The sequence below is a fragment of the Haliotis rufescens genome, unplaced genomic scaffold (assembly GCF_023055435.1).
Source record: "Haliotis rufescens isolate VD_foot unplaced genomic scaffold, xgHalRufe1.0.p SCAF_9, whole genome shotgun sequence".
NCBI lineage: Eukaryota > Metazoa > Mollusca > Gastropoda > Lepetellida > Haliotidae > Haliotis > Haliotis rufescens.
This window is the reverse complement of record NW_025964383.1, coordinates 38,517,979-38,544,158: the sequence shown is the minus strand read 5'-3', so window position 1 is coordinate 38,544,158 and position 26,180 is coordinate 38,517,979. Positions and strand designations below refer to the sequence as shown.

At 40.5% G+C, this 26,180-nt stretch overlaps 2 protein-coding genes across 14 annotated transcripts in view; both read left to right on the top strand.

The window, feature by feature from the left end:
• Positions 1-26,180, top strand: part of LOC124139557 — a 77,046-nt gene that overhangs the window by 32,578 nt on the left and 18,288 nt on the right. For 10 of the 13 annotated variants that reach the window (XM_048390637.1, XM_048390638.1, XM_048390644.1 and 7 more), the window contains 3 exons: positions 17,378-17,461; positions 17,619-17,676; positions 18,367-18,423. In XM_048390637.1, coding sequence (XP_048246594.1) covers positions 17,378-17,461; positions 17,619-17,676; positions 18,367-18,423 — 199 coding nt within the window. Of the gene's footprint in view, positions 1-16,001; positions 16,491-16,755; positions 16,809-17,095; positions 17,148-17,348; positions 17,462-17,618; positions 17,677-18,366; positions 18,424-26,180 lie in introns of those variants that run through there. The other 3 variants (XM_048390648.1, XM_048390649.1, XM_048390640.1) reach the window with 3 other exon arrangements.
• On the top strand, positions 7,223-15,822 carry LOC125371699. The gene is made up of 6 exons (XM_048390655.1): positions 7,223-7,368; positions 9,930-10,235; positions 13,685-13,814; positions 14,973-15,043; positions 15,176-15,253; positions 15,403-15,822. The coding sequence occupies exons 3-6, from the start codon at positions 13,688-13,690 to the stop codon at positions 15,682-15,684; spliced, it is 558 nt and encodes a 185-aa protein (XP_048246612.1). The 5' UTR covers positions 7,223-7,368; positions 9,930-10,235; positions 13,685-13,687; the 3' UTR covers positions 15,685-15,822.

Sequence of the window (26,180 nt, the reverse complement as noted above, 5' to 3'; positions counted from 1 at the left end):
CCGTATTTAAATTTTAATCTGTTCCATATTTGTGAAACTTTGGGCCGGGTTTGATGACTTCAGCAGCAGGATAAGGTAGGTTTCAGATGAATGTATGTCACCATTATCACATACCAGATGGAAGTAGTGTGAATTAGTCCGGGATTGTCCGTCAACAATGGATACGTTATGCAATGTCATAATAATAATATAACTGTTTATACAAATCATTCACAAATACTTATCCCAGTCAATCCACTTGACGTGAAAATCTCCCCGCCCAGCAAGTGCGCTCAAACTGTGTTCAGTGACTGAAGCGGACGTAGAAGTTACCACTGTGTCTGTTGAACCCTCAAATGTAAAAATATCACGAAACAACACTTTTGTCTATCTCAGTCTTTACTATTATGTATAATTAGAGTTTTGAATCCCTATAATGATAGTTTAATCGTGAAATAACTTTGAAACATTTACATAATTCGGCAGTTGGGGTCTATTAGTCACAGCAAAGTAGGTCAAATGCAACTTTGTAAAAAGATATCTAAAAAGCGTGTATTTGTTTCACAGCGTTTATTATTTAAATTAAAAGTACAGTTATCATTAAATTCGTAGGCAGATGAAAATGGCAGCCGATAAATCATAGCGCTTTTTGGAATCATTGAAACAAAACTCATAAACAAAATGATTCATTGTAGTAACAAATAAAATCTATTTCCAGGTCCTAAACTCCAACTGGACGCTGCTCGAGCCAACACATACTGGTGCCATGTAACGACAGACGGTGAGCTGGTCAACTCGCCGCCCGACACACAGTCACGTGACAGGCGCAGGCTGCAGAAGTATTTGGCCCCGTGTACCTCCACCCCCATCCCACTTGATCCATCCCCCTCTAGTGTCACCCCTTCCCCCAACACACCACGATACTGGGAAACCCACTCCAGGGTGGGTGTGATGAGTGCACAAATTGGGTTCCCTACCCTGGAGATGGGTGTAGTGGAGGAGAGCCAGGTGGACAGTGGGAGGTATGTTTTTCTACAGCGCCGCTCCTGGTGTGTCTGTGTAAGGAGCTGCACCACACACTCGGGGAGTATCTGTACCGGGGTGTGGCAGGAGGGGGAGGAGGGGAAGTGTTACAGTAACACAATGTCTGACACACCCGGCACTCAGGCCACCCTCCACTATGGAGTTGTGCTGGATGTTGGGAGGGGTAGACTGGCCTTTATCGACCTGGACAGGGAGGTTGTTTTGGCAAAAGCTAATAAAGAGTTTCGTGAGGCTCTTCTCCCTGTGTTTGGTATTAAACATGAAGTTGATTAGCGGGGAGGAGATCGTCATGACTGACACAAAAAGATCACTCATCAATGAAGCCCTGGCCTAAGGAATGAACTGAACAAGGCACTGTGTAAACTTGTAAACATGACATATCTACTTAAACTGTCAAATACAATACAACACTAGTGAAGAGGAGGGCGTAGAAGTAGCCTGTTCATGTGTTGTTTGTTGTTTGTTTGTTGTGTACGACCATGTAACAAGGTTAGCTAAAGGTGTTGTTTTCCTACATGACTGGTTTCTGTTGTGTATTAGAAACATTTTACATCCATACATGAGTATTGTTATGATTATTAATATATAGTACCTGATCAGTTTATGAACATTTCACACATTTCTGGGAAATGTTACAACACGCAACTGAGTAAAACATTTATTCAATCATGAATACATGGACATATTTCGCTTCCATTCTGTAAAATAACAATTTTAAATACCCACATGAATAGTGTTGATTTGAAATTGACAGATACATTACATGGCGGTCCTGGTGTACAGCTGGGTAGTTAAGTTCACTGAATTGTCTGTTTCTTTATGACAATGTGTCCTGCTGTGAGTGAGTAGAATTTTGAATCCCCATACAAGTGTTTTTATAGTATTTTCATTTGATCTGCACGAATAGTTTCAAAAGTACATTCCTACAGTGCCCATACAATCCGAACACTTTCAACAGAATTGGTTTTAACAACTTGGCTCTCGATACGAGTTCTTAAACATGTAGGGTTTCTAAGAATTGTTGTACTTGTGCAGCACTTGGTCTACATCCAACAATGAGGTTTGCAGAAATGCACAATACAAATGTCACTCCCAGAATACCGCGCCATTTTGAAACTTAGGCCATGCTTGCTGCTGTCTCTGCCTTTTCTTTCTGTATCGCTATGAAATAATTTGATAGGCAGTAACTACATTCTAAACCCGTTGTCTCGAACTTCAAGGTGTCCATCCTCTTGTAAATGACCAGGTTTAACCAGGTGGATAAATTATGTCGATAATGCCACAATTCCTCTTTTGAGAACAACATGTATTCAGCACACGCTGGTGCCAAGTCGACTGGTCGAGTGTTCTGTATGTTGATAAATGTACGTATTTATTTACTATCATTATTTTATCATGTCATATCCCAGTGATGTAAATAAAATGTAAACAGATGCGTAAATGTATTTATTACCTACGAGGGCAAACCTATGGGGATTCATAAAAATCAAATGTGCCCTAGGGTCATATCATGTCACGAGATAACAGTGTATTATTTTCGTCATCCGGATGGCATTGTTGACGTCATTCAAATCTTATTGTGACTTGAGTTAGTGAGTGAGTGAGATGGGTTTAACGCCGCTTTTAACAGTATTCCAGTTATATCACGGCGTGTCAGCTTAATGTGGGAGGAAAGACCGAAGTGATGCTGGTCTCAGACGTTTACCACTTCGGTAAAACCTACGAGCACGATAGGGATAGGGTACAAACCTAGAAACATAATCGGGGCGAACAGGGATTCGAACCTACAATCATAGGTTTCTGGCATGCCCAAGGGACGCATCTCTACACAGCAAATCGCGAGGCATTAGACGACTGGGCCACCCATGCCGCCTTGTCCTTTAGTAGACAATATAGTAATGTTTTACAATTCGTCAAAACAAAGTATAAAACTGATGTCTGGTGTGTAATCTTGCATTCAGAAGCGGAAACCTAACTCTCTGTCTGGACTCCTAAGTGACATTCGAAGAGGGTGCGGTCGGGTAGCCTGGTGGTTAAAGCGTTCGCTTGTCACGCCGAAGACCCGGGCTCGATTCCCGACATGGGTACAATGTGTGAAGCCCATTTCTGGTGTCCCCCGCCGTGATATTGCTGGAATATTGCTAAAAACGGCGTAAAACCATACTCTATCACTCACTCACTCATTTGAAGAGTGTTTGCATGGGATCAGTCATTGTATTTAGTACTTGAGTAGCTGTTTTATCCATAAGTGAATCGATTTGGTATCACGATTATATTTAAGGTGCATAACGGCGTGTCAGCTCCATTTAAGATAAGCGGTTGAGTGAGTTAGTTTAACACCGCTTCGACCAGTATTGCAGTTCCCTGGAAAACCGAAACTGCAACCCAAGGATCAAGGATATGGTGCTGACAAACCTGGAAACATAATCAGGGCGAATGTGGGATTTGAACCCATGACCGTTGGTTTCTGCAACATTTAATGGTCGCAACTGTGATGCATGCGATAACGGGCCCCAAATGTAGGATGAAATCACAAATCATGCAAGTCATGGTTACTTGGATGAAAAGCCACGAGGACGACATGTTGCAGATCGATGAAGGACCAGAAACTGGGAAAATAGTGGACAAGCGGGTCCATGACACGGCTAAAGGATGCTACTCTGCACTGCAAATCGGGGTGCATTAGATCCCTATGCACTGTACATTTATTCTGCACCACAGAATTCACATACCACAATGGAACGAAATGTATATAGAAGGCCTCGTAAGTGTGTCACTTGTGCCTAATCCATTTGATTTTCCGCAATAAAATATGTTTAAATCAAATTGGGACCCTCATCAAACCGTACACCTCTTTATCGGGGTGTCGATAACGTCATGTGCTGTTGCACACGGGAAGCCCTTTGTGCTCTCTTATCCCATGCTGTTATCCCACTCCCTCCAACAATACCAACGTGCGCTTGGCTTTAAGGCCACAGGAGGTGTCCTCTACACACCACACAGACCAGCCTCTTATTTTCAGGGATCGCCCTTTTATCAAGTACATATCAAACGTCAACGCCAGAGAATAACCAGTCTCGATTACCCGGCGAAGCAGATACCATTTGGCTGAAATGGCAAAAGAGCGGCGAAAAACATATGAGTGGGTCATTTATCAAACTCGCAGACGGAAATATCCTCATCTTTTCTAATCTATTTCATGCGTGGTTTCCAAGGTGATTGTTGTATAAAGGGTATACAGGTCAGTGTGACACGAAGTAGCAGTCGACACATTAAAGGAATGCGGAAGTGAAAACCTTCACAATCAGTCGTACACCTCTGACAGGTTTTCCTCGTTGGTGGATTCATATTTGTTTGATGAACAACCCGCACGATGATATGTTTCCTTTTCCATTGTACTTCACTTTATACAAATGTAATATCCTCCTCGACTGTGTGTGTGTATACTTGTATTTACACTATTATATCTGAGATTTGCCTCCCGTCAAAAATATTTATCCCCTTGCCATGAAAATATATAATCTGTGATGATATTATTAGTGTTTTTCAAGTACGGCTGGGACGAGTCCAAATGTACTAGCCGGGTACCCGACCCCCTATTACCCGACCCTACCCTGATACCCACTGTAGGTCTCAAGAGTTGGGTACAAAATGTCCGATCAGGATTGTTTTACCGTACCCCTTGTAAAAAGTATTTAAATACACCTATAAAACGATTTGGTCATGCATACACTAGAGTCGACTGAAGCTGTATCATTACTCAAAACGTATAATAGTCAGGAGGAATGTGGCTATAGTCAAAGATATCCGAACATTTTTAACGATATGTAGGTTACCATGGAGTTATAGTAGTGATTTTTTTCTTCATTCAACAGTATATCACGTGACTAACCACGGGTCCGTTTAGCCCTATTTTCAAGTGTTAAGTCATGCTTGATTTTTTGCTGTGGTAATTACAGATCTACATGATTAAATAAATCAATATGATGAAGTAAATCATTCATGAAAATGTAGTGATATAATGTTGACAGTAAATATAAACCACCACACTCGTTCTCGTTCTTATTTGATAAAACAGAGTAATACATTTAATTAATATCCAGAGAAATGTTTCCGCTTGACAGGAATCAGTATATTTTGAGTCTTGTTGTAGATCATAAACAGTTATAAAATTCGTCTTGATGTTTAATTTGACGTCTAAACTCTTTACGAATTTTCATTATTGCAAGGCATCACGTTTTAGTCAAATATATATGATACTGATCTATGTCACTCTCTATTCAGTCAGGACCGCCTCCGTGGTCTAGTGGTAGAGCGTCCGCCCGGAGAGCGGAAGTTCCGGGGTTCGATCCCCGGCCGCGTCATACCAAAAGACGTTAAAAGATGGTACTTGTTGTCACCCTGTCTGGCGCTCGACATTAAGGGGCTAAAACCAGGACTGGTCGGCTCGGAGTCAGTATTCTGTGTCTGAGTGGGGTATTCATGTTAAACTGCAGCATGGTATCTCAGTGGGCTAGCACTATAAATCGGCATCAGTCCGGACTAGTACAAGCAGCCACATACACACGTGCATGCACGTCGCTTTATAAGTGCAATAATCTTGGACGCGACGTTAAACCCAATTTCATCTCACCTCACCTATTCAGTCAGCACGTGGATATTCCGCGTTAGAACTGTTGCTTGTTGTAAGAGATGGTAACGTGTTGACCGTTGTCATCTTATCCCGACTGCGTGGATCCTTACATATCACCAATCACTGGATTGTCGGCTCCAGACACGATTATTTCCAGGCTGTGGCCTTAAACAACAAACAAGCAAGTAAAGTTTATTCTATTTCGAGAAGGAATCCGCAGGTTTTCATCGTCATTATTTGCTATGCGATGTCTACAAAATGGTTTACTTGATCTGGATTACAAATGAATTATGACAAGCGAATATATATTTATATATCAAAACAGGTAATGTGAGGACAATTAATTGTTTTTCGTTTGTTGCTCATCGGGCCTTTCAAGAATTTTTATTGTATGAAATGATTTGTTGGCAATCTTTATATCATTCCCTCATCTGTAAGTGTATAGGATTTTCTCTAAATGTACTGATTTACCAAAGAGTCTAACGTTTCAACACAAAAGCAGATTGTTTAAACAAAATGACTTCAGGGTGATATTTCTGCTGAAGTACATATTACAAATAAAGTGCTATTTGTGGAAAACATGTGAATATGCCAGCATTTCCTGCAGTAATGCAATTTCTAAGCCTATTTGTGGGCAAATTTCCGTGAATGCATATTGGGACAAACATCGGATGAATTCATCTCTTCGGGAGCTTTCCACTGATATAAAATTTGTTCTTGTAGCTCGATCCCTTCTGTATGGGCAAGTTCGGACTGGTGGACAAAATTGGCCTGCCCTACCTCAATTCTAACCTGCAATTCACGCCGCGGGTTCCTGAAACTTCAGATTTCCCCGTAAAGAGTGGCTTAAAATGATGTCCGATGCAAATAAAAAAAAATTCCCCACTAAATCTTAAATGTCAAGATTAACGAATCTTTGGTACAGAAATATTTTCTTTTCATAGACATTTACGCATTGGCAGCAATCTACTGAAATGTGGATTTTCAGGAGTGACCGTGTGTGTACACTAACGAGTTTCACTATGTATCCATAAGCCCCACACTGTATGTTTTATCAGAGAGTTATATAATATTAAGATAAAGATAATTATATCATGCAGAACACAAGCTCTCGTGATTGCGGTCTCTTCTGCCACGAAACATGAAACACTTTTTCTCACTACCAACTTTTGGGGGAATTGCATTTGAACAATTCTCGTGGTCGTAGGTTCGAATCCCAGAATCGCTCCGATCATGATTCGTGACTTGTCAGCACATAGCCCTACTCCTGGGTTTCAATTTGTAGCATCTAAGACCTGCATCAATGCAGGCTTTCTTCCCATATTAAGCTGACACACCGTGATATAACTGAAAACACAGTTCAAAACAGCAATACACCAAATCCACTCACTCTATTCTCTGAGGCTATGGATAAGTTAATTGTATCAGTTGTGGTACCTTAAGTTTCTGGATAGAACATGCATGTTAGAAACATCACTTGCTAAGGAAATCCTAGTCTGTCAATGTCAGTGCGACACAGTAATGTACTACTCAACATAGCGACAACTTTCTCGCACAGGGTGGCTTTGTTTGTTACCACGTGACATGCATTTAGATTGTGTACAGTGAGGCGTGGCCCTCGTTCCCTTGAACAGGTAGCGCACAGTTATATTCTAGCTGAATAGAGATGTGTTGAAGACCTGAGCCACAAGTCCCTTTTGCCGTCTTCTGGGGTAAGACATTTGGCTTAGGCTGACAAGAATCAAAGTGAAACTTTAGCAAACGAAGAGTTTTTATTAGATAGGCCTCGCTTGCGTAAATATATTTCATTTTCAGCCCGTGTTAACAAATGATCTCAGAGAGTCCTCTCTGTGTATGGCTGTTGTATGAACTCCATGTTATTGTATTGTAGTGGGTCATTATAGTGTCATAGTCGGGCTTCACACTTTCTAACAAATCCATACCTTGAGGCCGAGTATGACGTTGGCGACGCTACCTTACATATTCTCATACAGATTACATGTTTCGTTCACTGCATGGCCACACGCGACTATCAGCAGACATTAAGGTTGGCGCGTTGCGTAATTTGTACAACAATATCGACATGTTCCAGATACAGAGTTGTTGAAAATGCCCACGTGCACCTTCTGCCGTCTTCGGGTGTATCAGATATATCTGTGGGTAACGTCTAATCGGTGACTATTCTACCCATTTTCTGTCTAGGTTTAGATGTTGTAATACCGTGTGAAACATCTGAGACATTGTCATCGTGCGTCACACATTAAGTGCTAAATGGACATTGCACACAAATATGGTAAAAGGCGGGATTTAAATCACATTGTATGTCCCCCTTTAAGTAGCATTATAGAGAACACGAAGATCCGTCTTGATTGGTTCTTTCATTATGTCTGATTTGTGATCAGGTTGTTTTCTATTGCGACTTCTTATTTATTTGACACATACATACGTGATTATAGTAGTTTGATAAACACTTGTATTGTGTGACATCATGGACTTAATTTCATTCCACCAACACATTTTAAAGCTACCGATATTAAGTATGTCATCAGACGCCATTCCTGTCACTGCATGTCATGAATGTAGGGACATAGCACGAACTCTAGCTTTGTCACGTGATACTGGCCTACTGATAACATTGTGTTGGAAGTCGGGTGAGGTATAACTAACATTTTCAACATTGTATGTTTAATGCCGTAGAGCTTCATGTGTTGAGTCTCTACCTTCACTGACGTTCAAATTTTGTTTCACTGTTGATCATGGCGGAGGCCATTTCTGACTGTCGATAGATGTCAATCTCCTGTGTCATATTCCATGTGTATTTTACGCCTCATATATTTGGATTCACAGCAAATATAATATTCATACGACCCATGTAGACATTTGAGTTTGAAGCCTTGAATGTGTTCATAGACAATAAGAAACAACTGTTTAAGATGTAAATTGAGTTCAGTGTTAGTGTTCGGGTAGATAAGGGCATAAAGAAAGCTGTAGGTGGAAATGATTTCATGTTTCAAGATGGTTAAGCGTAGGTTTGGGCGGAAACAAATTTGTTGTACGAAGTATTTTCATTATTACACAGCAAGGCAATGTTTTACTTACTCCTTCAGGGGGCGGTCGGGTAGCCTAGTGGTTAAAGTGTTCGCTGATCACACCGAAGATCCGGGTTCGATTCCCGACATGGGTACAATGTGTGAAGCCCATTTCTTGTGTCCACTGCCCTGATATTGCTGGAGTAATGCTAAAAACGGCGTAAAATCAAACTCACTCACTCACTTACTCTCTAATTTGAGACTTTGAAGTACGGAGAAGCTTATATCTATCAAATACTTAACTCAATGTGTGGTGCCCAATTTCATTGTATATTTCATTGCTAAACATTTAAATTGTTTTATTTCAATTAGACCAATAATTTGTAAGCTGTTTTCTGGTGTTTTGTCTCTGGAAGGTTGTGCACATCATCTTCTAACATCTTTAATACTGGTTGTTTGTGCTGACCTCTTTCAAACTATGACCCTGTCTTCAAACTGTATTTAGTACATACGATGACTGTTGCTTTACATATCCTCTGGAAACCGATTACTAAGTCTATTGCAGCTGGCCACATGCCCTTTGAAGTTTTAATGCAGACACATAACCGACATTTAAAAAAATAATTAAAGACACGAGGGGCACAGAGTGGTTATTCTTCCTGCATTGTTTTATTGTACGGTATACAACGACCACGAGTCGTATATTTTGTATATAATATATGAAAATTATGTACAGCCTTTTTACGGATGTTATTAAAATGTACATTTAAAACCATTTACCTTATTTATAATAAGAATAGAAAGCGACCTCGGCAATGTCGGAGAAGTCCATTTTGAGAACAGGTTTGTCAAGTTTGGTATTTCCCGCATATTCTCACAACCCTAACGTCGACTATTCGTACATTTTCTCCTCATACCGATTGTCATATCTCCCCTGCTTTTGAATGCGACCGTTCGGCCACTGCGTTTATCTGCATACCCCAGATACATCTATGGGCAACAGCCCACACAACATTTCCCTTTCAGAACGTCGTCCAATATATGACGTCATCAAGTTGGGAGCGCATGTTCGAATCTTCAGCAATGACTTCATGATAGAAAAATGTTTTATCGTGAAATGAACCACGCTTCGTTATTCATTTCTTATTGCAGTTTATCGCGTAGCTATTTACATATTGACTTAAACTCAATAATGGTCACCACGTGAAACAACCATCATACCTGGTATTGTTTTCATTTTACAGATACCATCACGCACGCATCCAATCTCAGGATGGATATTCCCCATAGTGCTATCCTGCAAAGGAATCACGTATATCTAAAGGAGAACCTTCAGGTCGACCCTGTGCTGGATGCCTTGTACCAGAACCGTGTCTTCACACAGGGAGACTATGACAGATGTAGACAAGCTGCACCAGAGAGACAATGTGAAATGTTCCTTGAGATTTTGAAGAAAAAAGGGGTTGAAGGCTACAGGACACTCTGTGCTGTCCTCGATTCCACACAACCATTTATCAAGGAGAAACTTGATAACACCTCAACTGAAGAAGGTATTTCAACCTTTCACACGCCTCGTGATTCATATTGAATATAATATTACTAATCTAAATCTACAAAAATGTTGGCGTTTTAGTAAAGGTTGGTTCTAAGCACCATAGGCTGTGAAATTGCAGCTCATCAGCTGAAGTTAGAAAAGATTTTTTTCACATAATACACATGTATTTTACAATGTGCATCAGACATTGATAATGTAGACTTATTAACAATGAATTATCCAAGATTTGGTCTGTGGAGAAATATGAATGTTTCCGCCCACAGTCTTGACTAACTGAAGTAAGCTTAGCTACACTCCCATTCATGTGGACTAAGAAAAATAGACAAATTATATAATATGGTGTAGGTCTTGATACACTGACAAGTAAATCTTTATAGTCGTTTTTCCAAAGATAAATATACCAAATAATATTTCTTATCCTGGCACAACATATTTCAATTTTGTTCTTCACTTCGATCATATCGCTTAATCTAAAACGTGCCTCCGTGTACATCCAGAGCCCTCGTTACCATTGCTTATTCTGTAATGGGTTATTCATTACGTCCCTTCTCATCACACAAGTGATACAGGGGTGGTTTCTGTTGGGAATTATATCCTTTGACTTTGGGTTTATTATACATTTTACCGGGGCGGTAGGGTAGCCTAGTGGGTAAAGCGTTCGCTCGTCACGCCGAAGACCCGGGTTTGATGCCCGACATGGGTACATTGTGTGAAGCCCATTTCTGATGTCCCCCGTCGTGATATTGCTAGATTATTGCTAAAAGCGGCGTTAAACCATACTCACTTACTCACTCACTCACATTCTACCTGAATGAAACGTCACAGATATCTTTCAAGAAAGCTATTTCAATAAAGTATATGGACAACTTTCATTTTGCAGCATGCATTTGCGTATTTTTGTTCACCTGGTCGTGACAAAACATTTTTCATGCGAAACATTTTTTGTCCATACATTGTTAACTTCTCACAATTGACAGGTACGGCTATTATTTATCATCGTGTGATGTTTATATATATATATATATATCATGTTTTCCAGCATGTATTAGTGACGAAGTGTGTTGCCTCCTATTTGCACAACCATTTGATTTTCGTGTTACCTTGGCAACTGCAGAAGTAATCTTCACGTTGATTGTCCAAACTGTAGAAAGTGGATGTCAATGTCACCAGAACTGTCTTCCACCAGCGTTTCTCCTCGTCTTAGATCGTCATCTGTCACGCCTAATGGCCTCTCTACAAGTATCCCCGGCGTCGCCTTCATGGGATGCATCCTCCTTGGGACTGTGTTGCTTGGCTGATGATTGGAGCTGGGGATCTACTGGGGATCAGTGCTTTGTCTGTGACTGGCGATCCACTGGCGAGCCACTGGCGATCGTCCTAAGCCAAGTATCTATTCGCTGATTTACAACGCCTTGTCATCCAGCATCTTGCTGATGCATCCCACCTTGATGGCGCCTTCACATTCAATGGCTACGATGAGTGCATCAGCGTCTGGTATTTCATCGTCACCAGGACAGTCCCCAAACGCGCCTCTCTTCGTCCTGGGATTGGTGATGTACCTTTCTACCCCTGTACAAGTGTCTGTTTGGGAACCGGCGCTCAGAGAATTATTGTGCAGTCCACACATTTCGGATGGTGATCCAACGATAAGGAAATGCAACACCATCCTTGAAATGAGCTCTACTGCGAATGGCTATCAGAAAACCTGTTGCGGCAAGAAACACAGTATGATAATCTCACCAAAACTTTATTCACATTTTCGTTTTCACAACGTCGCAGCGTTATCGTTACCGTTATCAAATATATACCTTGATATATAAGTTTTCAACACAAACCTGAACCATTCAAAGTATACAAATATTCTAATTACAAATTGCATGATAATGAATACTTTAATCAAATGTTTCATTTGTACATAAAGACAATATAAAGGTAAGGAAACAAAAACTCACATCTGTGTTCTGCCATAAACGACTCATGACAACATGGAGGCCTTCTGTCCTACCAACAACATGCGCTTGTGATCATGTGATCACGTTGCTGAACGGCGTGCCACTAGAGGCCAGGTTTCGACACCTCTCGGGCATTACACATGTCGTCGCAGACGTGATTTCAAGGCGACACCAGTCCACGCCAACATAATGATAACTTCATCCGAGGTTTTGTTTGGATTGGTTAACAGCTGGACACGCCCAACACTGATTTGGGCACTACAAGATACGACAACCAGCTTCCAATGTTCGACTCTCTTATCTCAGATTCACTCATCTAGGATCTTGATCCACTGGCCATACGCTGCAATACAATGCCACCTTCATTTTTTCCACACCAACACTACCACTTGGAGTACTGCTGACGTTGACTAAAACTAGTGCCAACGTCTTTCCATTGTGTCTTATTGGCTCAGGAGACTATGGTTCCAGGACTAGAAAGATCACAGGAATCCTGGGAACCACCCTGGGAAAGGCAACTCTGCAATGCATGCATGAACTTAACTTAAGTTTGACAATGACCAGAAGCCTCATATGGAACTAATGTGGGCTTTTGTCATCAAACGCCATTGTTTTCCAGATATTCTTTGTATCACATTGTGTCACAATAACTATTCAGAGGGATTGTTGGTCTCCGATTCTATGGGACTCACGTATTATAAGCCGCGCTGCTCGACCATGAAGCATCGATTTACATGTTAGAGTTGAGGATGTGACAGGGGGCAGCATATTCTTATACACACGTGTTCCAGAGATTGTTAGCAAAACGACAAGCTGCAGAACTAGTTTTCAAGCGTTGCAAAATGTTGTGTCAATATGTATGCGACATGAATTTGGTTATTCAAGATATTAGTATACTTACATTGTCACAAGAAGTCTCTGTCCCAGGCCTAATTACCAAACCACATGCTGATGAGAATACAGTTGAGTATCAAGGACTCTGCTTGGTAACCAACGGCAACGTGTGTTCCAATGTAGAAGTGGCATGCTTTGGCTTTTATTTCATATGATCAAATGGAAATATATTGTGCCAGGATAAGTATTCTTATAACATGAATAGCAAAAGTCGACAGGCAAGGAATTATTCCAAACAATATCAACTTTAAATTGCATTCTTTTCAGAAGATATGTGTTAACAGTCTTTTAAATCTAGTTTTCGCAATATTATATTTTCAGGTAGTTCAGATCTCGTCTATGTCAACAAGGAAAAGCTGGAAGCTCACCACAAAAAACAACTTGCTGAAAAAGCTGTTAAGAGCTCCCTTGTTTTGAGAAGAGATATATATTTAGATGTATATGATTTTAACAATGGTAGTGATTATTAAAAGTGCATTTACACCAACGTTGAAGTTTAGATCAAAAAGGAGTTTTACATGTAAAAAATGACATAAACTGCTCCATGTATAAGCAGTCGATATTTACTTCTTAAACGGTCATTCTCGTTTGTTTTTAGGCAATGGAAAGACTTGAGGAACAAGTTAAACAAAAAGACACAGACCATGCTGAACTGGAAGAACAACGTATAAAAGAAAGAGGGGATCTCACAACACAGATAGAAAAGAAGAATGAGGAAGTTGAAGCTCGTAATCTGACATAAATAATATATAGTTAAATATCGCTTCTATCCACAATTTTGATTTGCCTATGTTGCCAGTAAAAAATGTTATATTTGGTATAACACTTTCTTAGTGAAGTTCAGCTTTTTTATAGAAGCACCCACACAGCCAGAGTGAGACATCTAATCGTCAGCACACAAAGACTGCGATCTAAACCACCGAGGCTTCAAAAAAAAAAGTCCGACAACTGGTAGTCTAGATCACGTACTTTGTGACCCCCCTGACAAGTGTAAATTGGCACGGCTCCCATTGCCGAAAGCTATGAACACACAATGTCATTTACAAAGTGGTCAAATGTAACAAATGTTATATATTTGGGGTAACACAGATAGAAAAGAAGAATGAGGAAGTTGAAGCTCGTAATCTGACATTAATAATAAATAGTTAAATATCGCTTCTATCCACAATTTTGATTTTGCCTATTTTGCCAGTAACAAATGTTATATTTGGGATAACACTTTTGGAGTAAAGTACAGACTCTCGTACTTGTTTAGGTTGAGTCCCATTCGGGATTCGAACCCATACTGCCAGAGTATGGCACCTAATCGCCATCACACAAAGTCCGCGATCATACCCACTCAGCTGTCGAGGCTTCGAAAAAATGGTCCGACAACTGGTAGCCTAGATCACGTACTTTTTGCACCCCTCCGACAAGCGTAAATTCGCACGGCTCCCATGGCTGAAATCAATGAACACACAATGACATTTAGAAAGTGGTCAAATGTAACAAATGTTATATATTTGGGGTAACACATTCTTAGAAAAGTACAGATTATCATACTCTTTTAGGTTGAGTCCCATCCAGGATTCGAACCCACACTGTCACTGCCGGATAGGACTCAACTTAAAAAAATACGATAATCTGTACTTAACTAAGAAAGAGTTATGCCAAATAAAACATTTGATCACTTGCTAAATGGCATTGTGTGTTCATTTTTTGCCAGTGTTCACGGTGGTAATGGAACATCCTGGTTTCCAACGGCCTGTCTATGATAAACAACTACATTGTATCATTTCTGAAATATACTAATTCCATAGTTTCAATAGACAAATGCTATGCAATGTCCGGAATGTTGACACATAAAACTGTTATCTGAGGATATCCATGCATTTTTCTTGTTTCAGTAAAAACAAAATTGTCAAAGGCAAATGATGAGTTGCTGCAGATTCGAGCAAAATGTGAAACATTGGAGAAGGTGAGAATGGGATCAACTTCTATGTTTAAAGTGTTATTTTGCACAACTTCTAAACTAAATGGAAATAAATTAACACGTAATATCTTGATAACAAGATACATGTCTGTGATGCAGTGATAACTGTCGTTTCAGAGACTACAAGAGGAAGAGGAGGCCACAGGTCACAGTCCCCAGACAGGGTACATGTTAGAGAGGAAGTCCATCAAGCAGGTGCATTAAACAAAGTGACACTCCATCTTATATATGTAACTTATGAACAAAAATGCAATCACACGGTAAGTAAGAGCCTGATTAAATATGTCTGATGAATCAGTTTTCCTTTAAGCTTTAAACTGATCGTGTCACTTGTTTTTCCTCAGAATCGACTGAGCGAATGTGTCAGTTTTCAACCAAGTCCTGTTGTGATGGGAGTCAGCTTTGCCTTCTTCCATGCCTTCATTCTGCCTGCAAGCCATGCATTGATCACCAAGACACCCAAGCCAAGCAGAATTGCATACAGTGTCCCTCCTGTGGCCGTGAGTTCAACATTGAACAGACAGCAGTGGATCATGTCGGACGCAACGAAGCTGCCTATACTGCTAACGTTGATGGAGAGAAGAAATGTAACTACATCGAAGGAGATCATGATGCAAAGGCTATGATGTACTGTCACGAATGTGATAGCCTGCTCTGTTCCGACTGTCATAAAATACACGAACCACTGAAACCGAATCAAAACCACAGCGTGATTGAGATCAACCAGGCGGAGAATATCCCTATGAAGCAGTGGATGAAAGAACCTAACTGCAGAGACCATCCTGACAACAAGCCGCAGCTGTATGACCACACATGTAAGCAGGCAATGTGCCTTGTGTGTGTACATGGAGCCCACAAGGGTCACGAGAATGAAGACTTGAATCATGCCTATGTGGAAGCAAAGGGTCAGCTGCAGGAGCAGGTGCAGAAGCAACGACTTAAACTGAAATATGTCACAGTCAGAATGAAAACTGTCAACAGTCACCAAAACAAACTGGGAAATAAACAGAGAAAGCTGTACTGGAACAAGATGCCACTACAGTCTTCAAAAGTGTTGCTGTACGGTTCCTTCACCGGCAGAGACAACTCATGAAGGACATTCGTGCGAGTCTTCAGGCCCCAAATGAAATGGTTAAAGAGAAGCTGGACACTTTACATGACGTCCATACTGCAATAGTATCAACGATAGACTACACCCAGAGAACCCTTCAATCCACAAGACAGGAGGAGCTCATTACCCTCACCGGTGTACTGCAGAAGAAATCTGATGAAAATCTGAAGAGGAAGCTTCCAGAAGATGACACACAAGACACGAGAGTCCTTCTTTCCTTTCAAGGACAGAAAGCCCTTATGGAACTAATCGACACATTTGGTGGTCTTGCCTCCAGTCTTGACTTGGATCATATTCCAGATAAACAGCCTACTTTACAGGGTAAGGATGCTTCTTCAATATCGGAACACTGATCGTGGACTTTAGGAACAATATCCTATATCATAGCTAAGTGTTTTGGGTATACTTTAAGTTATCTTATCTTGCATGCCTTAATACCATTATTAATCGATTCAAAAGTATCTTGCTATTCCATGTACCTTGGCCCAGTTTTAATGTAGTCGAACATCCGTCCGTATGTACGATGGGTAAGAGGAAAACTGTTACCAATAAGGTAATCAATAAGTGTTTGGAATTGTCTCTTCAGATCTCCATAAACAGAATAAACACCTGGCATTAAAAGACGAAGAAACCAGTGCGGTAATGTATTGCTTTCGTAACAGAATTTTGTTTTTATTAACATGTTTTCTAAGAAAGGGTTTCAATGGCTCTTTACATTGAGTACATACATGGCTCAAATTGTGAGTAAAACATATGTTAATCAACACGGTTGGAATCAAGTTGCACATCGTTCCTAACACCCACATAGCTAAATGTTACATGCAGTCGATAAATAAATAATGTATGTGGTATGATATGATACACAGCTATTGTGTGAGCCAAAAGGTTATGTTCTGATCTCTATTGGGTCAACGATGTTGTTTCAGGTACATGAAGGGCGCTGGCATCGGCTTGGGGAGATGATCCGTCGCATCACAGGTACAATATAACACCTGGATGTAGGTCAGGAAAAGCAAATTAAATACCAAATGAACTACACTAACCTTCATACTTTAATAGAGTATACCAATGTATTCAGTGCATTAATGTAAGACTCACTTTCTGTTTATATAAAAGCAGTAAATAATAAGACTTTAGTTAGATTAATTATTGAAATCCAATACATTTATCTACAAACAGGTTCTGATACAAGTGGAGATGGATCACAGGGACTCCAACCTGAACAGCTGACACCACAGGATCTCCGACATGAACAGCTGACACCACAGGAAGTTTATGAAGTTGTCACACGTGTACGTTAAATGACAAACATCCCCAACCCCCTCAAAATGTAAACTGCGAAGTATAGAAGAAAAGGAAATCATTCAAAATTGTCTAGCCAAGAAACGTATTTAGATTTATACATAGAACTTACATAATGTGTCAAGCTTATTAATAATATGTTTTCAGTTCATACTCGGAGCATCCATCATTTCTGAGTCGCCTACACGTGGTTTATACTTGAGAGGTATGTACTACACGATATGGGATTTAGTTATTTAGTCAAAACTATATCTCGAATGTCAGTTATAGTCAAGTTGTAAGATGTCACCAGTTTACTAGATTTCCAGGTAAAGGATGCATGACCCATAGCAGTTATGTATAGCAAACAGTTCTACCTGTTTAGTGAGCGATACTGTACGCAACATACCACAACTAGTTACATCAAACGTCCTTGCTATTTTCGAATGATAACATGTAATGATACGGCGAGGCCTCGGAAATGCATGCCCTCCTTCGTTTGGATAATATTCATTGTTACACTTTAAAATCGTTGCTTCTGGCATGTCAGAAAATACATAGTTATTAGGAAGTTTTATCTAGATCAGTTAATGTAATTCACTGCACAATAAAAGGCAAAATGAGGTAACTAGCTTCACTTGTGTGCTTCCCATCTGATGTTGGGGCATGTGCTGCCCATGTCGACATTTGCTTGTGTACATTTGCATTCCTTAATCGTGCCATGATCCTCTGAACTTAGTATCATGGATTCAAATCCTAAATTCGACCAGATCATGGTTTTGGCTTCAAAGAACCATATGTTTGTTTGATCAGTGTAAGACTCACTCACATTTTACAATGCTTGTCATCTGTGAGAACAGTCTTCAGAAACAAATGTGCCAAAATCATGTATTACAATGAAAACTATATTTTTCAGGGTACTCAGGTGCAATTCACATCATCAGCAAGAACAGAAGTGGCATATTCATCATCTGTAAGTATTTATTTTTAGTAGTTCATGTTTATTAGGCAATTGGGTTAAGCAATAGTTTCTAGCATACAAAACCACTTCAAAAGTCAGTTGCTTACAATGTATTACCTGTATTACCATCGTGTGTCACCGGCGTTGATCGTAGTACGTGTTATCAATCACCGGTGTGCTGGATGCGACTTTATAATGACCAGACGTCCATGACGTAAACGGAACATGTAAATGTAAATGAAAAGATTCATACTAAAGGGATCAAAACGTGTTGGAAGCTTGTACCTCCAGCAGTTGTAGTGAGGGATAAGGGATTAATCATGGCTGGGAACACATGGAATGGGCTTCACACATTCGACCCTTGTTGGGAGTCAAACTCGGCGTGAACAAGGTAACTCTTTAAACCCAAGGCTACTCCACTACCACTCCAGCAGTTGTACTTTTTCAGTTTTGCAATCGTATTGGTGTTCTCATACATGTATGTTTTCTGTGGGAGCATCTTCCAGAACGGTAGAAAGCTGTAATGTAGAACAGCAGGAGGTGAGCTGGATGAAACACAAGAAAACATTGATTTGTAGAACAAATCAATGTTGTAAGATAAAAAGACAATGAGCTCACAAATATTGTTTATATCGGCTGAGCAAAAAGCTGCATTCAGATTCACCCATATTCTGTGTCTAGTGTCCATGCAGGTTCACTGTGTGAAGCCATGTCTGGTGTTCCCAGATGTGTTATTGCTGGAATACTTCTAAGCTGTGTAAAACCATATTCACTCACTCGCTTAAAGAAATAGGCTTCAAGCATACAATTCAAATCGTTATGAGAATATTCAGACTCGATTTTCTACAGAAACATATTATATACGGCAGTAAAGGCAAGATAGTGATGAAAAAGTATGTGACCGAATCACTGTAAATTAGTTGATGACACCAAGTGTCTGCAAAAATGGACGTCCTGCTCTACCAGTGGCACCCGGCAATTTTTACAAGAATTACATGTTTTTGTGTTTTTCCTAACGCCGCACCCAACAATACTCCTCCCATACGAATGCGGCCTGTAAACAATTGAGTCCTGCCCAGACAATCCAGTGATCAGTATCATGAACAATGACTCATGCTATCGGGGTACGACGTCCACGTCCCCAAGCATGACCAACCTATCTATTCAGGTGAATGTCAGTGTGTGGGGATGTGTCAACACTCCCTATAGAGGTCATAGTAGGAAACAGCGTCGCGCATCTTTCGACAATTAGCGTGTCATATTTGGTAAATTCCTCTTAACGTCTATCATTGGATATCTGAATTGTCTTGACCAGGCCTGTGAGGGTTAGTCCTTGATAAAAAAGATTAGATGAAAACGCAATGTGTCTTTCCACAAAATCTGACATTCTCACTTCAGTCCCCAAACAACCGGGAAATGTAGACGTCATAAGCTGGAGCTGATCTATCAGGACCTCGACATTATCGGGGAAATTTAGGATGTCAAAACAAAGGCTAAAAATCATATAATTGACAAGGCATTACTTCCCATTTGTTCAGCCATTTCCAGTTACGACGGTGTTAGCCAACCAGCCAACTTGACCTTTGCACTTCTTTGATTTTTTTATTGATTTGTATTGTTTGAGGTGCTATCACATAGCCATGCTGTCCTAGCCAATTTGCATTTACTCCTTGTGTGTGTTTGTTTTAATTATTTTTTTTTAGCCTACCACCACATTTGCATATGTAACACTTGTAAATGTTCAGCTTTTTTATAGAAGCACCTCATATAGCGGTGAGGTAGGCCAGTTTGATCGTCGCGTCAAAGATGAGGGTTTCGATTCCCCACATGTATGCAATGTATATGTGAATTACATTTCTGGAGTCCCCCACAGTGGTAGTGCTGGAATATTGCTAAAAGTGGTGCATTTACAATATTCACTCATTTGAATCACATTTACTATGTACATACATTCGCTCGACACGCTGAAGACCGGGTTCGATTCCCGACATGGGTACAATGTGTGAAACCCATGTCTGGTGTCCCCCGCCATGATATTGTTGGAATATTGCTAAAAGCGGCGTAAAACCATACTTACTCACTCACTCAATGTACAAAAACAAATATACATGTAACTTTGATGGTGATTTCTTGGGTGGTGAAAGGTTGTTGATGTGAAACATGTGTAAGTGCCTCTGATAACATAGTAATCGTCTATTTCTTAATAACAGCTGTGTTTTTGGCCAAAATAAGAATGAGATTTCATAAATAAAAGGTAGAGAATCATGTCCATGTTTACTGAGGAATTTTGACAAGAATTGTCATTTTGGTTAATCAATAATCAAAAAGGTTTACCGATCTTAAAATTCCATTTAATTATTTGAACACACATCGATTGGGGAAAAGGGAGTAGCCCGTATTTAAATTTTAATCTGTTCCATATTTGTGAAACTTTGGGCCGGGTTTGATGACTTCATCAGCAGGATAAGGTAGGTTTCAGATGAATGTAAGTCACCATTATCACATACCAGATGGAAGTAGTGTGAATTAGTCCGGGATTATCCGTCAACAATGGATACGTTTTGCAATGTCATAATAATAATATAACTGTTTATACAAATTATTCACAAATACTTATCCCAGTCAATACACTTGACGTGAAAATCTCCTCGCCCAACGAGTGCGCTTAAACTGTGTACAGTGACTGAATCGGACGTAGAAGTTACCACTGTGTCTGTTCAACACTCAAATGTAAAGATATCACGAAACAACACTTTCGTCTATCTCGGTCTTTACTATTATGTATAATTAGAGTTTAGAATCCCTATAATGATAGTTTAATCGTGAAATAACTTTGAAACATTTACATAATTCGGCAGTTGGGGTCTATTAGTCACAGCAAGGTAGGTCAAATGCAACATTGTAAAAAGATATCTAAAAAGCGTGTATTTGTTTCACAGCGTTATTATTTAAATTAAGAGTACAGTTATCATTAAATTCGTAGGCAGATGAAAATGGCAGCCGATAAATTATAGCGCTTTTTGGAATCATTGAAACAAAACTCATAAACAAAATGATTCATTGTAGTAACAAATAAAATCTATTTCCAGGTCCTAAACTCCAACTGGACGCTGATCGAGCCAACACAGACCGGTGCCATGTAACGACAGACGGTGAGCTGGTCAACTCGCCGCCCGACACACAGTCACGTGACAGGCGCAGGCTGCAGAAGTATTTGGGCACGTGTACCTCCACCCCCATCCCACTTGATTCATCCCCCTCCAGTGTCACCCCTTCCCCCAACACACCACGATACTGGGAAACCCGCTCCAGGGTGGGTGTGATGAGTGCAATGTATGGGTTGCGTGGGATGCCTGTCCTGGAGATGGGTGTAGTGGAGGAGAGCCAGGTGGACAGTGGGTGGTATGCTTGTCAACAGCGCCTCTCCTGGTGTGTCAGTGTAAGGAGCTGCACCACACACTTGGGGAGTATCTGTACCGGGGTGTGGCAGGAGGCGGAGGAGTGGAAGTGTTACAGTAACACAATGTCTGACACACCCGGCACACAGGCCACCCTCCACTATGGAGTTGTGCTGGATGTTGGGAGGGGTAGACTAGCCTTTATCGACCTGGACAGGGAGGTTGTTCTAGCAAAGGCTGATGTAGAGTTTCGTGAGGCTCTTCTCCCTGTGTTTGGTATTAGTTCGCCAATCGCCTTCACAGTAAACATGAAGTTGATTAGCGGGGAGGAGATCGTCATGACTGACACAAAAAGATCACTCATCAATGAAGCCCTGGCCTAAGGAATGAACTGAACTTGGCACTGTGTAAACTTGTAAACATGACATATCTACTTAAACTGTCAAATACAATACAACACTAGTGAAGAGGAGGACGTAGAAGTAGCCTGTTCATGTGTTGTTTGTTGTTTGTTTGTTGTGTACGACCATATAACAAGGTTAGCTAAAGGTGTTGTTTTCCTACATGACTGGTTTCTGTTGTGTATTAGAAACATTTTACATCCATACATGAGTATTGTTATTATTATTAATATATAGTACCTGATCAGTTTATGAACATTTCACACATTTCTGGGAAATGTTACAACACGCAACTGAGTAAAACGTTTTTCAATCATGAATACATGGACATATTTCGCTTCCAATCTGTAAAATAACAATTTTAAATACCCACATGAATAGTGTTTATTTGAAATTGACAGATACATTACATGGCGGTCCTGGTGTACAGCTGGGTAGTTAAGTTCACTGAATTGTCTGTTTCTTTATGACAATGTGTCCTGCTGTGAGTAAGTAGAATTTTGAATCCCCATACAAGTGTTTTTATAGTATTTTCATTTGATCTGCACGAATAGTTTCAAAAGTACATTCCTACAGTGCCCATACAATCCGAACACAGCTCTACTTTCAACAGAATTGGTTTTAACAACTTGGCTCTCGATACACATTGATATGAGTTCTTAAAAATGTAGGGTTTCTAAGAATTGTTGTACTTGTGCAGCACTTGGTCTACATCCAACAATGAGGTTTGCAGAAATGCACAATACAAAATGTCAATCTTAGATTACCTCGCCATTTTAAACTTAGGCCATGCTTGCTGCTGTCTCTGCCTTTTCTTTCTGTATCGCTATGAAATAATTTGATATGAAGTAACTACATTCTAAACCCGTTGTCTCGTACTTCAAGGTGTCCATCCTCTAGTAAATGACCAGGTTTAACCAGGCGGATAAATTATGTCGATAATGCCACAATTCCTCTTTTGGGAACAACATGTATTCAGCACACGGTGGTGCCAAGTCGACTGGTCGAGTGTTCTGTATGTTGATAAATGTACGTATTTATTTACTATCATTATTTTATCATGTCATATCCCAGTGATGTAAATAAAATGTAAACAGATGCGTAAATGTATTTATTACCTACGAGGGCAAACCTATGGGGATTCATAAAAATCAAATGTGCCCTAGGGTCATATCATGTCACGAGATAACAGTGTATTATTTTCGTCATCCGGATGGCATTGTTGACGTCATTCAAATCTTATTGTGACTTGAGTTAGTGAGTGAGTGAGATGGGTTTAACGCCACTTTTAACAGTATTCCAGTTATATCACGGCGTGTCAGCTTAATGTGGGAGGAAAGACCGAAGTGATGCTGGTCTCAGACGTTTACCACTTCGGTAAAACCTACGAGCACGATAGGGATAGGGTACAAACCTAGAAACATAATCGGGGCGAACAGGAATTCGAACCTACAATCATAGGTTTCTGGCATGCCCAAGGGACGCATCTCTGCACAGCAAATCGCGAGGCATTAGACGACTGGGCCACCCATGCCGCCTTGTCCTTAAGTAGACAATATAGTAATGTTTTACAATTCATCAAAACAAAGTATAAAACTGATGTCTGGTGTGTAATCTTGCATTCAGAAGCGGAAACCTAACTCTCTGTCTGGACTCCTAAGTGACTTTCGAAGAGGGTGCGGTCGGGTAGCCTGGTGGTTAAAGCGTTCGCTCGTCACGCCAAAGACCCGGGTTCGATTCCCGACATGGGTACAATGTGTGAAGCCCATTTCGGGTGTCCCCCGCCGTGATATTGCTGGAATATTGCTTTAAGCGGCGTAAAACCATACTCTTATCACTCACTCACTCATTTGAAGAGTGTTTGCATGGGATCAGTCATTGTATTTAGTACTTGAGTAGCTGTTTTATCCATAAGTGAATCGATTTGGTATCACGATTATATTTAAGGTGCATAACGGCGTGTCAGCTCCATTTAAGATAAGCGGTTAAGTGAGTTAGTTTAATGCCGCTTCGACCAGTATTGCAGTTCCCTGGAAAACCGGAACTGCAACCCAAGGATCAAGGATATGGTGCTGACAAACCTGGAAACATAATCAGGGCGAATGTGGGATTTGAACCCATGACCGTTGGTTTCTGCAAAATTTAATGGTCGCAACTGTGATGCCTGCGATAACAGGCCCCAAACGTAAGATGAAATCACAAATCATGCAAGTCATGGTTACTTGGATGAAAAGCCACGAGGACGACATGGTGCAGATCGATGAAGGATCAAACACTGGGAAAATAGTGGACAAGCGGGTCCATGACACGGCTAAAGGATGCTACTTTGCACTGCAAATCGGGGTGCATTAGATCCCTATGCACTGTACATGTATTCTGCACCACAGAATTCACATACCACAATGTAACGAAATGTATATAGAAGGCTTCGTAAGTGTGTCACTTGTGCCTAATCCATTTGATTTTCCGCAATAAAATATGTTTAAATCAAATTGGGACCCTCATCAAACCGTACACCTCTTTATCGGGTCGATAACGTCATGTGCTGTTGCACACGGGAAGCCCTTTGTGCTCTCTTATCCCATGCTGTTATCCCACTCCCTCCCTACAATACCAACGTGCGCTTGGCTTTTAAGGCCACAGGAGGTGTCCTCTACACATCACACAGACCAGCCTCTTATTTTCAGGGATCGCCCTTTTATCAAGTACATATCAAACGTCAACGCCAGAGAAATGGCAAAAGAGCGGCGAAAAGCATATGAGTGGGTCATTTATCAAACTCGCAGACGGAAATATCTTCATCTTTTCTAATCTATTTCATGCGTGGTTTCCAAGGTGATTGTTGTATAAAGGGTATACAGGTCGGTGTGACACGAAGTAGCAGTCGACACATTAAAGGAATGCGGAAGTGAAAACCTTCACAATCAGTCGTACACCTCTGACAGGTTTTCCTCGTTGTTGGATTAATATTTTGTTCGATGAACAACCCGCACGGTGATATGTTTCCTTTTCCATTGTACTTCACTTTGTACAAATGTAATATCCTCCTCGAGTGTGTGTGTATACTTGTATATACACTATTATATCTGAGATTTGCCTCCCGTCAAAAATATGTATCCCCATGCCATGAAAATATATAATCTGTGATGATATTATTTGTGTTTTTCAAGTAGGGCTGGGACGAGTCCAAATGTACTAGCCGGGTACCCGACCCCCTATTACCCGACCCTACCCGGATACCCACTGTAGGCCTCAAGAGTTGGGTACAAAATGTCCCATCAGGATTGTTTTACCGCACCCCTTGTTAAAAAGTATTTAAATTCACCTATAAAACAATTTGGTCACTAAAGTCGACTGACGCTGTATCATTACTCAAAACGTATAAAAGTCAGGAGGAATGTGGCTATAGTCAGAAAGATATCCGAACATTTTTAACGATTTGTAGGTTACCATGGAGTTAAGTAGTGATCATTTTTCTCATTCAACAGTATATCACGTGACTAACCACGGGTCCGGGTAGCCCTATTTTCAAGTTTTAAGTCATGCTTGATTTATTGCTGTGGTAATTACAGATCTACATGATTAAATAAATCAATATGAAGAAGTAAATCATTCATGAAAATGTAGGGATATAATGTTGATAGTAAATACAAACCACCACACTCGTTCTCGTTCTTATTTGATAAAACTGAGTAATACATTTCATTATTATCCAGAGAAATGTTTCCGCTTGACAGGAATCAGTATATTTTGAGTCTTGTTGTAGATCATAAACAGTTATAAAAACTCTAAACTCTTTACGAATTTTCATTAATTGCAAGGCATCACGTTTTAGTCAAATATATATGATACTGATCTATGTCACTCTCTATTCAGTCAGGACCGCCTCCGTGGTCTAGTGGTAGAGCGTCCGCCCGGAGAGCGGAAGTTCCGGGGTTCGATCCCCGGCCGCGTCATACCAAAAGACGTT